General features: G+C 31.4%; 1 protein-coding gene across 1 annotated transcript in view; it reads right to left on the bottom strand.

Moving 5' to 3' along the window:
* LOC129228612 (transcription factor E2F7-like) overlaps positions 1 to 11,372 on the bottom strand; it is a 32,451-nt gene extending 21,079 nt beyond the window's left edge. Inside the window, exons 1-5 of the mRNA XM_054863293.1 lie at positions 11,085 to 11,372; positions 10,897 to 11,009; positions 4,625 to 4,704; positions 2,058 to 2,188; positions 334 to 576 (exon numbers count right to left, since the gene is read on the bottom strand). Of these exons, the coding sequence (XP_054719268.1) occupies positions 334 to 576; positions 2,058 to 2,188; positions 4,625 to 4,704; positions 10,897 to 11,009; positions 11,085 to 11,372 (855 nt within the window). The remainder of the gene's footprint in view (positions 1 to 333; positions 577 to 2,057; positions 2,189 to 4,624; positions 4,705 to 10,896; positions 11,010 to 11,084) is intronic.
* Between the last annotated feature and the right edge of the window lie 3,015 nt (positions 11,373 to 14,387).

Raw genomic sequence — 14,387 nt, forward strand, 5'->3', positions numbered from 1 at the left:
TATCCTACATTTTTAACAGTGTATTGAACAAAAATTTAATTCTTTCTTTTAAAATTCGTGTTACATCAAAACCGTGTAGTTATGAATTAAAGTTTTGTACCGTGTAATATTGAAACCGTGTTATAAAAATCGCAAATTTGGTACGGTGTAATATCGAAACTGTGTTGTAGAAGTACCATGTTATAAAAGGGATGCCTGTATATTAAAAAAGGGCCTTGTATTTTAGATGAACAAAAGTATATTACTAAAACATTGATATTTTTGGGATTTATAAGTACTTTATGCTCAATAACCATTAACAAATTAAAAAAAACATTCCAAAATTATACTTACCGGCGATATAAGAAATAGCATCAAAAACTTTTGGCTCATAATGCCAAGAGACTTTTCCTTTCTCATTTCTGGATATGGACTAGTATCGAGTAAATCTGTGCCAGCAGACTGCATAAGATTTTCAAAACTGAGATTAAAATCTGTGACTTCATTTAAAATACATTTTTGCTTCAAAGTATTTTTTCGTTCTGTATCAAATACATACTGAAGTTTTTCAGCAATCTTCTCTTCTAAAGCTCTAGCCTGAAATATGTATAAACGGTTTAAACTTATAGCTTTTGTAAGTCATGACTGAAATAATGTATGAGATTTCTTTATTATTTATTATTTAAAAATAATAATTAGAAAAAAAAATCATGTTCCAAGGACACAAACAGCATTGTAAATGAGGTTCCTTTAAGAAAAATGGGGTCACAAAAATTTAAAGTGATAAAAGTTTTATTCGTCAATGTGAGGTATTCTTAAATAGACCAACCCTTTTTTTTCTTAATTTAAGATAACAGGGGTCGGAGTGGTGATTTCAAAAATTTTAGGGCAACAAATATCAAGTTTTTCTTAACTTAAATGTAATTTACAAGCTTGATTTTCCTAGTGGATGGCCACAGCAGCAGCAAAATCAGTTTCCCTGATTCTCCCTGATTTTTCCCAGTCTGACAAAAATTTTCCCTGATTTTTCTTATAGCATCATTTTACACCTTCTTAAGATGTATTTCGACTCCTCCTTAATATTGTGATACACCTAGCTGTATCCAGATCAAGATAAAATTTTAAACTGTCTGCAAACTGCATGGTTTTCATTTACTCGAATTATTGCACAAAAAAGTAACAACCCTAGCAAAAATATTTTTAATTATCTCCTGCTAATCTTAAAAGAGTATTTTTCTGCACAAATTATATAGATTTCTTTTTCAGATGTAACGCAAATTATGAAGGATCATTTTATTCCATGACATTTTTTTTTCTGCATATCTTATACTGTGGTAGTTTTGCCTTGGAAATTGTTCTGAAGAAAATATTTCACTTATTAATACTCTTCCATTGATGTTTTTGGTTACTAAACATTCCATCTCTAATGCATCAAAGTAGTTGAGCTAATTCAAAAATTATAGTAACAAACAGCAGCATGATATTTTTATGCATTTCTGGTGCAACACAACAGAAACGGGATGGGGTATAGCTACACTCAAATGGATAAGAAAATTATTTTCAAAAGTGAATGAAAGATGTTTCAAAAGTTTGCATATGCTCCTATGCGATTTTTTTCAAAGTGTTTTTATCAAGTTTTGATTGAATATTATCTGATAAAAAGCTACAAAGAGAAATTGAAGTTAGCGTGTCAAAAATCCACCATTAAAGCATTATTTTCGCGAACCCTCTATGTACACCTAGCGAACCACCGGTTGGGAAACAATGCCTCCAACTATAGAGCACACACAAAAAGTCCTAGCTTTGGGTGCATATTTATAAGAAAAGTCGTCAACTATCCAAAAGTTTCATTTTCAACTAGTTTTATTGAATTTTCTTTTTCTCGTTTCACAACTTTTCCAATTGTTACAAGGCAATATATATAGGCAAGCACTATACTTTTGCTTAAAAGATAATTATTGCATTTATGTTCAAAAATTCAAGGACTGAAAATAAAGTGCAATAATTCATAGTTTGTAACTAATAAAAGCTTGGTGCTAAATGAATAATAAATTATTTATATAGTCAATAATATAAACCTTCAGCTCATATAGGGATTTGATCATGTTCCTTTTTCCAAACCACAGGTATTGATTTTTTGCATTCTTTGTCAAGATTCCAATACTTTCAAAAACATTTACAATGTCATAAAGTCTTCTTCTTTCAACACCTGAAAATATTAAAAATTTGTATTTATTTTTAACAAAATATTTCAACTTAACAGAAAGGTATTAATAGTGAGAAATATTTAGTAGGATTAAAACTAAAATAAAGGAAGAAATTTTTTATTTGAGCATTTTAGATTATTATTCATATTGTAAAAGAATTTCAGTTGAGTTTTAAATTAAAAAATTCTCTTGCGATGTAGGTTTGAATTACTACTTGAAGATTATTATTAGACTATTAGATGAGGACGTAAAATGTATTTCAAGTTTTGTGAAAAAAAAAATTTACGAGATTTTTTTGTAAACTAATGGGTTATAAGCATAGATATGGCCTATAAGAGGTGCAAAGCTACAACTATTTCCCAAGTTTGATTAATTTATTATTCAACTCAGAAGTATTAAGACAGTTAATAAAAAAATATTACTTTTATTTAAACTTCAATTAAAAAGTACAAACATGACAGTATTAATGCAGATGTATTTCATTTTTGATTTAAAAAAAACAGTATATTTTTTAACCAATCTACTTGTAAGCTCCAAACAATTAACAACTTGTGACTGTAAACCAATTTGAAATTTCAACTTTTCTTCATCTGTATTTTACTTTTACTCATTGTATGGAATAGATGGTATGGCAAATCAAGTATCACTGATTATGTTAATTTTAGGGAAAGATACTAATATCATAAAAATTCTCGTTTTTACAAAAATGATTAAAAAAAAGGATTTTTAATTTCATCATACATGGAATAATTTAACAAAGTGAGGTATGACTTGGTATTTTCCTCATGGTTCATGCACAGAATTGGAAGGAAAGTTTTTTCAGGTATTCAAGGATAAAACAAGCTTTTATGAAAAATAGTTAGCACTATTTGAAAGTGCAAACATTTTAAATTATAAAATAATAACTTATATAAAAGTTCCAGCAATAGAAAAAGCTTTTACACTACATCTTAGATACTTCCAAAATGAATTTCTAATTAGTGGACAGTAAGGATCAGAATAACGAGTATTGGCCTAAAACAAAAGCATAATAGAGCTTTTAGTCATATGAGACTCAAGAGTGCCAGTATTTGAAGCTGTAGATTCGGCAAATCAGGGTTCATACTCTATTTGGATGAAAAAATTCCATGACTTTTCCAAGACTTTTTCATGACTTCATAAAAATGTTCATAACCTAGTTACACGAAGAGAATAGTACTATTTGCCAATTTTCTGCAATGGGTACTAGAAAAACTATTATGTGAATGCTACTACCTTATCAAAGCATTTACTTGTGACAGAAAAAACATCAGTGCATAGTACAGAAACTGATAACTATTCTTGCATATCTTTTAAATTTAAGTAAGGTAAACTTATAGTGAATGCAATATATAGATGTTTAAATTAATAAATATTTAATAAACAGAGCACAATAGTAATAAATGGGGCAGAATATTAATAACAAAGGTTGAATGAGTCAATTACAAAGCTTTCAAAAATAAATTTACTTCATAAAAATATTGCCTTTTGGTGTCAACAATGTATCTAATAATCTATGTAACTTGACAGTATTTTTGTTCATTGAAGTAAAGCCTCATTTTTCAGTAAATTCATTTTTTTCAAGTGTTAGAATTTCCTATTTCTTTGTTCTATCACCTGACTAAATGTTTATTTTCTAAAGCCTTCAACATATTAAGATAAACTCTGACAAGTTTAATAATGATTTTTTATGATTGGTTGAAATGAACTCGGATGCAATTGAATTATACTTTTTGAGTGGGTGTGGCAAAATCTAGAATGTGCAAATCCAGTTCTAAAAAATATAAGAAGAGCTGAAAATAACTGTGAATTCCAAATAAGTGATGTTCAAGCAGTAAAACTACATTACGAAAAAAAAAAGGTGGACGGCTGTTACAGAAGAGGATGCAATAGGATTCCAACATGCAGATTTGTTTTTGACATGGTTCAGTTTTCCAGTGCAAATAGCTTTTACATGCAATACTGTTAAATCACTGAAGATCACTAATGTTCTTTAAGCTTCTGTTACTTTCTTACTGCCCAAGACATTTTTCTATGACTTGAAATAAATTTCCATGACTTTTAATGAAAATATTAATTTTTCATGACTTTTCCAGGTCTGAAAAAAATCTGTTTATTTTTTTCTCATGCCTTTCCATGATACGTACAAACCGTGGCAAATAAAGGCGCTCATCGCGGGGGTCAATTCTTTAATTAACTTAATCGAAGTTAAATAAATGACCAAATATACTTAAAATTGACACTAAAAGAAGCAGATTGCAGGAAGCATATGCTAAAATAGCTACCAACATTTAAAATTGAAAATATACAAGACATAATAGGATCAAAATTTCAAATATTGTACACAACTTTTGCGAAGCACAAGCTCAATGATTACATAAATTTAATCGTAAAATGAAAATAAATATGCTATTACATACTTAGCTTTAAGCATGCTTCATCCAATGAAACAATGAGTTTTGCATCTGATTCAGGATATAATGGATACATGCTAAAAAATCTAAATGAGAAAAACATCAAGTTATATAAACAATTTAAAAACTAAGTAGCACAAATGAAAAGACATCTTTGTTTATTAAAAAAAAAATAAAAATGCAAAACCACCAAAAGAAAATGAAATTTAAAAATTCTATTTTTCAAGAAGAACCAAATTTCAAGAACCAAGAATTTCAAGAAGGGGGGGAATGTTACTTAGCACTGGAAGCAAATGTTGCTTAATAAATTATTTCTGCATTTAAAAAGTGGTCCCCAGTAACTTTAAACCTCTTTTTTTAGTAGAAGGCAGCTGTTGAAAATCTACCTCGTTTCATACGTTGGAAATGATTTTTACTCGAGTTGGGCACTGTCACACACCAAGTCTGTCAATCTGGTGCCAATCGCTTTATATCATCATAGCGCTTACAAAGAAAATTTTTTTTCTCTCGAAAACTTGTTCATAAAGATAGAAAACAAACAGATATTTGTGATCTGCACACTGCATTTCATAATATCATAACTAAATTCTAATTTTTTCGATACAATGTTCAGTGATATTTGGTGCAGAAGATGCATTACAGTCTACGGGGAGTGAGCATCTTTAAACATAAGATGGCCGCCGTTCTAAAGTTGTCCAATCTCTCCATATTTATTATCTCTAACTTCAGGGATAACAATTTCATTTGGACGATGAAGTAAAGGAGTGCGTGTGTAATTGGTGCCAGCAGCAGCCACAGGACTCTTATGAGTAAGGAATTATGCGAAAAATTTACTAGTGGGATAAGTGTTAAAATAATGTTGGTCAGTATTTTTGAAGAATGTCGAATAAAATCAGTTTCATAGCTTCTGTCTTGTTATTCATTGACGGCTCCTAATATCTTGGACCCTGAGGGTCCACGTCTCTGAGCCATATAGTACTAGTCCAGTCAATAGATACATTTTACCTTGCAAAAAATGGGGTCAAAGATTTTATTTTTTAAATTTGTGCATATTGGTGCCGACATGGAAAAACCAAGTTATCCAACACGAAAGACCCCGGGAGAACTTTTGGAAGCCGAAAAACCACAAAAATTTATGACTTTTTTTGTTTTTTCCAAAATATCTCCGAAATGGTTCAACATAGAAAAAAGTTTTAAATGTAAAGTTTAAAGAACATAAAATTTCCTACAACTTTTGTATTTACAACTTTTTTGTAGCACAAATAACAAGCTTGCTATAGCTCTTTGAAAATAGGCAGTTTTTCTCCACTCCGAAAAAAAAAAAGCTTTCATACTGAAAGCAAGGCGTCATAATTATTAGAACTTGAATAGAAACTGTAGTTTCAGAGAGTTTATCGACAGTTAGAGTAGTTTAAGTTTCTTGCTCACCCCCCCCCCCCCCGGACACAGTAGCAGTTCTGGCTGACAGATTAGTTCCCACTAGACTCCAGAAACAAACGATGTATTATGAAACTGAAATACATATATACGCATTCATTTAAAGCACATACGACGATGCGATAATAATTTTAAAAAAAAACCTTCCCCACTGCTCACGAACTAACTTTTCTGATCTGACAGAGGTAGTCTTCATCAGACTCCAATAATAGATGATATATTGTTGTTTGTAACTGCATTATATATACATTCATTTGAGGGATATAATTCGTACATTCTAGTCTAATTATTGCAAACAAAGATGGGATTTTTAAATATTAATGTGAAGGAATGAATATTAGGCAGCTAATAAGCAAACAATCAACACAGTCATGCAACCTATGCTCGGATTCAATAATAATAATAACCCCTCCCCCACCGCTCACGAACTAATATTTCTAGTCTGACAGAGGTAATCTTCAGTCAGACTCCAATAACACATGATTTATATTGCAGTTTGTAATTGAATTACATATACTTCTCATTCATTTAAAGCACATAATTCGTACCATCTATTCTATTACAAGCGAAAATGCAACATTCGAATATAAATATGAATGAATAAATATTAGGGTGATAATAAACAAACAATAGACATAATAATGAATAAATAAAGGTACAATAGTAATACGTAATGAACACTTTGAAAAAATTCTGCAGAAACTGACTTTTTGAAGCATGAAAAACCCAAAAGAATTACCTTACAAAATGAAAATCCAACTGTAGAAGATTAATACATACATCTAAATAACAGAGAGATTCATTCGACCTTAAAGCAAATAGAGAAATGACAACAAAATGCGCTGTTTATCTTCTTCGAAGCCGTTTTGAAGGTCCAGGTTCTTCCGGTTCAGAATCTGTACGGGGTAGAAAGAAGCTATGGTCCTTTAATTGTTCATCTCCTTGTTGCGGTAATTCCAAAAGCTCCTGGAACAAATCATCTTCTTCGGCAGTCTCATCCAAAGATGAAATTTCTGCAACATTTTCACAATTTGTGCCACTGCAGTGTTTGCACGTGCTGGAGCATTTTAAACCTGCCTTGTGACAAGAACAGGCTCCAGTACAATTTTTCTTGCAGGTACAAGGTACAATCTTCAAAAGATTCTGAGCAACTGAATCTCTTTTCGTGTCAACATGCATTAGACCTTGCGTCTTGCGTTCCCAACCCCATTTCTCTGGATCAATTATGTTGCCCAACCAACTTTGAATTTGGTGGTAGAACCGATATGAGTGATAATGTCCAGCAGGTAGCCCTGCAAGATTTATCTTAGCCCTGTATACTAGTTTTATAAAAAGATTAAATTGCAAAGTATCCAAAGATAGGTTCAAATACTTAACGTCACCTGTGTGTAATATTTGCAAAATGTTTTCTCCAGCTGCAGCTAAGGAAGGCATCATGATGACAGATTGGGTCCATAAATACTTCAACAGCTTCCTTAATTTCATGATTTTTTTATTTATTTATTTATTTATTTATTTTTTTTTTTTTTTTTGACTATTTTGTACAACTTAATTTTGCCTTGGCCAAAGATTGCCGAAGTCGTATCACACCCACTAAACGCATGGATGAAAAGAATATTGCTGGGGTCAAACTTAAAAGATTTATTGGGGAAAAAAACAAATCACAAGCATTCCCTCTTCCGGGTTTTAAAAAGAACAAGTTGCTGGAAGGCTGTCCTAAAGCTGTCATCAATCCTCTCACCTACTATAACAACCTTTTCAGTTTCTTTTGCCTTTGAAAGAGCAGAAAGTAAGTCGACATCATCTTGAGTCTGCCTGACTTCAATGCCACACTCTTCGAAATATGTCTCAAGAAGTAGAATAAGACAATTATTTTTGTTACAATTTGCCAGAAACCTTTCTTGTGGAATTTAGTTAACATGTTAGGTTCAACCATTACTTCAAGGGAAGAGATTGATTGCTCATTGATATAGCATTTGTGACAGGCAGTGTGAATTGTCACTTCTTTTAAGGACTTCAAAAAACGCTGATGTTTTTCATTTTGCCGTTTTGCGCTGCATCTTTGAAGATTTTCTGTTCCCTTCTCCTTCACAATATTTATTTCGCATTCATGCAAACTGATTTCGCAAATAATAATGATAATAATAAAAAACACCTTGGTCAGGCGTAATCATTTCTAGGAAAAAAATTGTAATTCAGAACATACAAATTGATAAAACATACTCTCGCTCAAACCCTGAAGTGACCAACATGAGTAGCTATTGAGTCAATTCATTTTATTTGGAGAAAAAAAAAGGGGGGGGGATGGAATGGGGGTGTTTTGTTTAACTTAAAGGGAACGGAGGCATTTACCCTCAGCTGTGAAAGACAAATGATTTCCAAGGTCAGACTGCCGGCTTTTCTCCTTTTTTCCTCCGTTATCCGATGCGCTTTCACGCACTTCGCTGAAGAGCTTCAGAAAAAGCGTGATTTTCAAGAGGCTGTAACTCGCTCGCTTTTCATGCTACAAAAATGTTGTAATGACAAAAGTTGAAGGAAATTTAATCCTCTTTATCATTTGCATTGGAAGTTTTTTTGTAATTGTAACCATTTTTGAGATATTTTGAAAATACTACAAAAAGTCACAAATTTTTGGGGGTTTTCGGCCCCCAAAAGTTCTCCCGAGGTCTTTCGTGTTGGATAACTTGGTTTTTTCATATTGGCACTAGTGTACACAAATTTAAAAAATAAAATCTTTGACCCCATTTTTTGTAAGGCAAGCCCGTTTTTTTCTACCTATTGACTGGACTATACAGTGAGAACTGCCATGACATTTTGTATCACATGTTTGTAATTTAGACCATACTTTAGATTAGGAGATCATGCATATGAGAATGAATGATAAAACATAAATACAAATATTGTAAGCAGAGAACTAGTGGCACACTCATATGATTTTAAATGTTAGACCCTTTCAGCAGCAGGGGATACACTGAGTTTTTATCAGCTAAAATACCACTGGCATGCATTCTTTTTGATGGGCAGTTCTCAAAAGGTGGGAACAAAAAGTTAACTTTGAACAATTTCAAAATTTTTCAAATATGACATCAATTTTGCTTTTATTCTATAGTATGCATACCTAAAACACAATATATATAAATAAAAAGACAGCAGGTATTTGTAAAAAATTGTTAATTAGCAAATTAAATCAGCAGTCTGTAGGTAACAGATTTTGGACATCATCTTAATGTAAGTTTCACAATTTTTGACAATTGTTAATCTGATTTTTAACTTTTCCATTGAAAATTTTATTTACTACTTTTGAATTTTGCAATTTAATAATAAAGAGGATATTAATGAAGTACTTGAATGGCTATACATACTGCTCTTTACATATAATAAAGTTTTGGAATGATTTTGAAGAAGTTGATGAAAGGTAAAAAAAAGCTTCATGGAAATAACTATAAAAACTCTTAGTTTGATTTATTGGGACAAATAAAGAATAAAAATGGAGACAAATAAGTATGACATATACATTTTTAAAGGAAAAATAAACAAAATATGCTTTAAGAAAGAAGGTAAAAAGTGACATCAGTTTTAATAATGAATATTTTTTCTAATGTCATAAGAATTAAAACAGTGTCGAAAAAAAATTATTGAAACAAGAAATTCGTATTTATATATGGAGATCGTTAAATTATGCTTCCAAAAGAAAGAGAAAAAAATCCTAAAATAATATAAGCGGAAGAAAAAAAAAATTTGCTAGTGCAGGTGATAAAGTCGCCAAAACTGGTGCAGCTGACGATAAACTACATTTGTCAGACTGGAATTCCCCTCTGGTAAACTTTAGCTTATTGTATACTGTGTTGTCACCGACGGAGGTTTGCTTGGCGATTTTAGCGCAAAATGGCTTTCGTTACGATCATAACCAGCCATGTGTCATAACCAGCCACTGCAATTTATGTATTGTTCAATGTGTAACGTATTAATTATGCAAAATACCAATGGGTTAAAGATAACATTATAATAACCTTTTTTATTGATGTTAGAAGACAGTGGATCACCAAAAATTATGAATGAACGGGCAGAATTATCGGCGTCAAGATCATAACGCCGTTCGAGCATCTCACATGTATGTTTAAGAAAAATTATTTTTCTTCTAAGATACTGCATAAAAACTTATGAAAACACTTATAAACAATTAAAAATTGATCTGAGGATCGATAAATACCTTTAAAACGAACACGTCATATACTTAGTTCTCAAATAATAGCATTGTAAAGATCGTAACTTTTGGACATGCATCAAATTTCTAACTTACTTTTTTCTAAAATCGTTTACAAAGTAAATAATCTGTCTTTACTTTTGTTATTTGTGTAAAATATTAACAAAAAATTATTCGGTATAAGATTCATACCTTTAATTTTTTTTTTTTTTTTTGAAACGTATGGAAATAATTAAAAAAAAATTTTTTTTAATGGTACATTTGCTCAGTTAACGTTTTGGTATGTCCAAAATTGTGCCTTTTAGCAAAGAAAATATATTATTAAGGGCATTTGAAAAGCATCTTTTAAATAATTTATGTCAATTCTTGTCTCTATACAGTATTATAATTTAACTCAAAAATTTTTGTGTTAATTAAAATGAAAGTTATTTGGTGTTGAAGCTTCAAAGTTGAGGTCTGTGTTTGCTCCCACCTTTTGAGAACTGAATTGATGTTACTTGAATTTTTTAAAGGAAAGTTTTTGAGACAAGAAAGTATTTTCATAGTGGAGAAATTGAGAAATTTTACAGGCATTGGAAAAATTATTTTATCATATATTTAAAACAATACTAAAATAGAGTAAATTTTAGAAACATACTTGGAACAAATGACACTGAGAGATTTTTCTTTACGATTAGGCTTAATGAATGATGACTGATCAAGTGCTTCAGAATCAAAAGATGCATTTTCCTTTTCTTCAGTCCTCCTTGACTAAAAATATATATATTGTGTTGAAACAGTTCAATTCATTTACTGGAAGAGTAAAAACTGAATAATTACACAAACCTTTGGTGTGCTGCAATTAGCATAATCAAGAGTAGCAGCTAAAGATGTCAGTAACTTGAAGTTAGTATTTGGTGTAACTGGTTCATCTGCACTCTTTTTCAATTTTTTTGGAGTATCCTTTGGACAATTAATTTTGCTATCGAAACTTGTTTCTTTTAGCAATTCAGCACCATTATTTAAAGCTTCTGGTGGAATGTTTTCTTTACCAGCATCAATACAGAAATCTTTTCTTTTCGGACTACTGCAGAATGGACCAATAACACTTTGCTTTCTTTTTATACTATACATTTTATCTACAAGAAAAACAACAAAAACTTAAAAGTTGCACAAATGGACAGCATAAAACAAGATTTCTTTTTCCTCATGCAAGAATTACTTTTGTTTATTTCTTTATTAAAAAAAAAATATGGTATAAACTAGTGGTGTGCCCAACCTATAGCTTTCTAGCTATATGAGCACCTTGAATTCCCCCCCCCCTCATCCAATGCATTGCCATCATATGTATCCCCAACCCTGCCTGCGATCACCACAGTGCTCAATATACGTTTCACTAATGCCAGGACTTACAAAAAACGAGTGTGATCAGGATTTACAAAAAAAACATTTAATTCGTAATAAAATGTCATGTAAGTTCTATCACTTTTAATGATTAATCATCCAATGTTAAAAATTGCATACAATGCAAATAAAAGCAAATTTTGGAGCTTGTTTTTATAGGAACAGAAGAACTGGGAGGATAGAAATTTTGTATGGTGACATTGTCCTAAAATCTATTATGAAATGAGAATTAATTCTAACAATTATTATTAAGAGCAAGAAATTTGTGTTGTACTATTAGTGTTAGATAATTAAACACAACTTGTAAGTAATAGAAGGAAGACTTGTTCGGCGAAGTCAATAAGTATTATAATCCCCAATATTTGATGTTGACAGTTTGGAGAGAAAGAAATTTACTTTGTCCCCCAAAAGCTTTTTGCTGACTATTCCACCAGTCGGCAAAAAATCTCTTACCAATGGGACAGAAATTGCCATCACTGTCGAATACTTTCATGCAAATATAACCAATTTTGAATTTTTAAAAATACAGTGAAACCTGTGTAAGTTGACCACTTGCGGTGCAGTACTTTGGTGGTCAACTTAGACAGGTGGTCAACTTATAAAGGGGGTAGTTTTTTTTTTTTTTTTTGTCATTTCCTTGCACCATGGACCATGTATTCATTTTTGGAATCATTGCCACTTACTCTTTCTGTTTAAGTCACTTTTATTGTTTAACATTACTTTGAAACAATAATTTAAAAAGTTATTCAAATATTTTTGCTTTTTTTCCTCGTTTTTTACTAAATTAGACATTGTAGTTTTAGAAATTCCGTATGTGTCAGCTAATTTTTGCCAACTTTCTTCCTTTTCATATAATTTTAATATTTCATACTTTTTATCAATCTCAAGTTCAACTAACTTTCTTTTTGAAACCATTTTATGTAAAACTTTTACACAAAGAGCAACAAGCTGGACTCTCCTAGTTCATAAAGGCAGTCGAAAATGAAAATATCCTATCTCTAAATCCCTTGCACCAGAAAAAAGTAACTTTTCTCTTTAGCACAATTCCAGTGTTGCCTCAAAATATTGCTACTGGAAATACAAAAAGCAATCTCAAATAGAACAACAGAAGAAAAACAAGTTTCGGAGAATTAGGAGCAGCATAAGCTTGATGCTGTTGTTTTATTTGGTTGGTAAAATGCTGGTCTAAAGCATCAAAATTATTCTTGGAAAGCTATAAAAAATAATAATAATAAAAGAAAATAATTTGCTTGATTAAGTTTAAAAAAAAAATGGTGGTCAACTTACAAAGGGTTTTTTACAATACTCCGAACCAAATTTGGTGTACATTAGTGGTCAAGATCGACAGGTGGTCAAGATAGAGAGGTGGTCAAGTTACAGAGGTTTTCCTTCATTATATAAGATAGGTCCAATTCCGTTCCCGACAAAAGCGGCCAACATAGACAGGTGGTCAACTTACAAAGGTGGTCAACTTTACAAGTTTTACTGTATAACTTTTCACCATAGTAATGTATAGGATTTTCCTTTGGTTCAACATTTACGTTTCCAAAACATTGACACTGGTGTTGCATCGCTATCTTAAGCCCTTATTTAAGCAGATACAGTGAAACCTGTGTAAGTTGACCACTTGCGGTGCAGTATTTCAGTGGTCAACATACAAATTTTGATTTATACAATAAGGGCTAATTCCGTGCCTGAAGAAAGCGGGCAACTTAGACAGGTGGTCAACTTCACAGGTTTTACTGTACTGCACTTCACGTTCCCACGCCAGTGCGGATGAGCACATTGACTATTGCTTACTATCTGAAAATTTCTCCTACTAGACTAATTACAAACAAGAAGTTACGTCTAGAACTATACGAGCCTACTTTCCCGTATACCCATACTACTTTCTAGTACATGATCAATATTCTCAAAAATAGCTAAAATCGCAAATTGTTTCAAACATATTTTTGCTAATTTCTAGGAATAAGTATTCCTCACACATTTGAAAAAATTAGATGTGTTAAAAAAAAAGGCAGCACCTTTTAAACAAAGCAGATAATACACTTTTTTCCCTTAAAAAAAATTCTTTAACAGCTTTCAAAATTAAAAAATAATAATTAAAATTAATAAACTTATTAAAATAAATACATCACATTAAAAAAAAAGTCGTTTCTTTTTCCGCTGTAGTCAAAAATGATTTTTTTAATGAATTAATGCACTTGCCAAAACAAATAAAAACAATAAAATATCAACTTAAAGAAATACTTTTTGTTGTTTAAAAAAAAAATCGTCTGTGCATATCCTTATGTAGTAACATAAATGACTTCGAGTTTATTCGCCGAAAACTGAATACCTAAATTAAAACTTTAGCGTAAAAATAAAAACAAATCATATCAACAACAATTATTTCAGTGAAAACCATAGCTGCAGAGTCAGAGTCAATCTCATTTCGGGATAAAGGAGTCGAAGATGAATATCCAAGAATCGGAGTCAGTCATTTGTCCTCCGTGTATAAATTTTTGCCAAAGCTACGAAGTCAGAGTCGAAGTCGGGGAGTCGGAGTCCGATTAATTGTCGGGCACAGGAGTCAGAGTAGGAGTCAGGTGCCGCTAAATTCTTGGAGTCGGAGTCTGGCATCAAGAGCTATTTCCAACAAAATTTGTTTGAAATAAATCCGCCTTCAAGTACGGAATCAATATTGAATTTCAGTTTCCCCGTAGGCGCTAATGTTAAGTTTTTTTGAACTGTTCAAAATTGAAC

The sequence above is a fragment of the Uloborus diversus genome, chromosome 8 (assembly GCF_026930045.1).
Source record: "Uloborus diversus isolate 005 chromosome 8, Udiv.v.3.1, whole genome shotgun sequence".
Taxonomy (NCBI): domain Eukaryota; kingdom Metazoa; phylum Arthropoda; class Arachnida; order Araneae; family Uloboridae; genus Uloborus; species Uloborus diversus.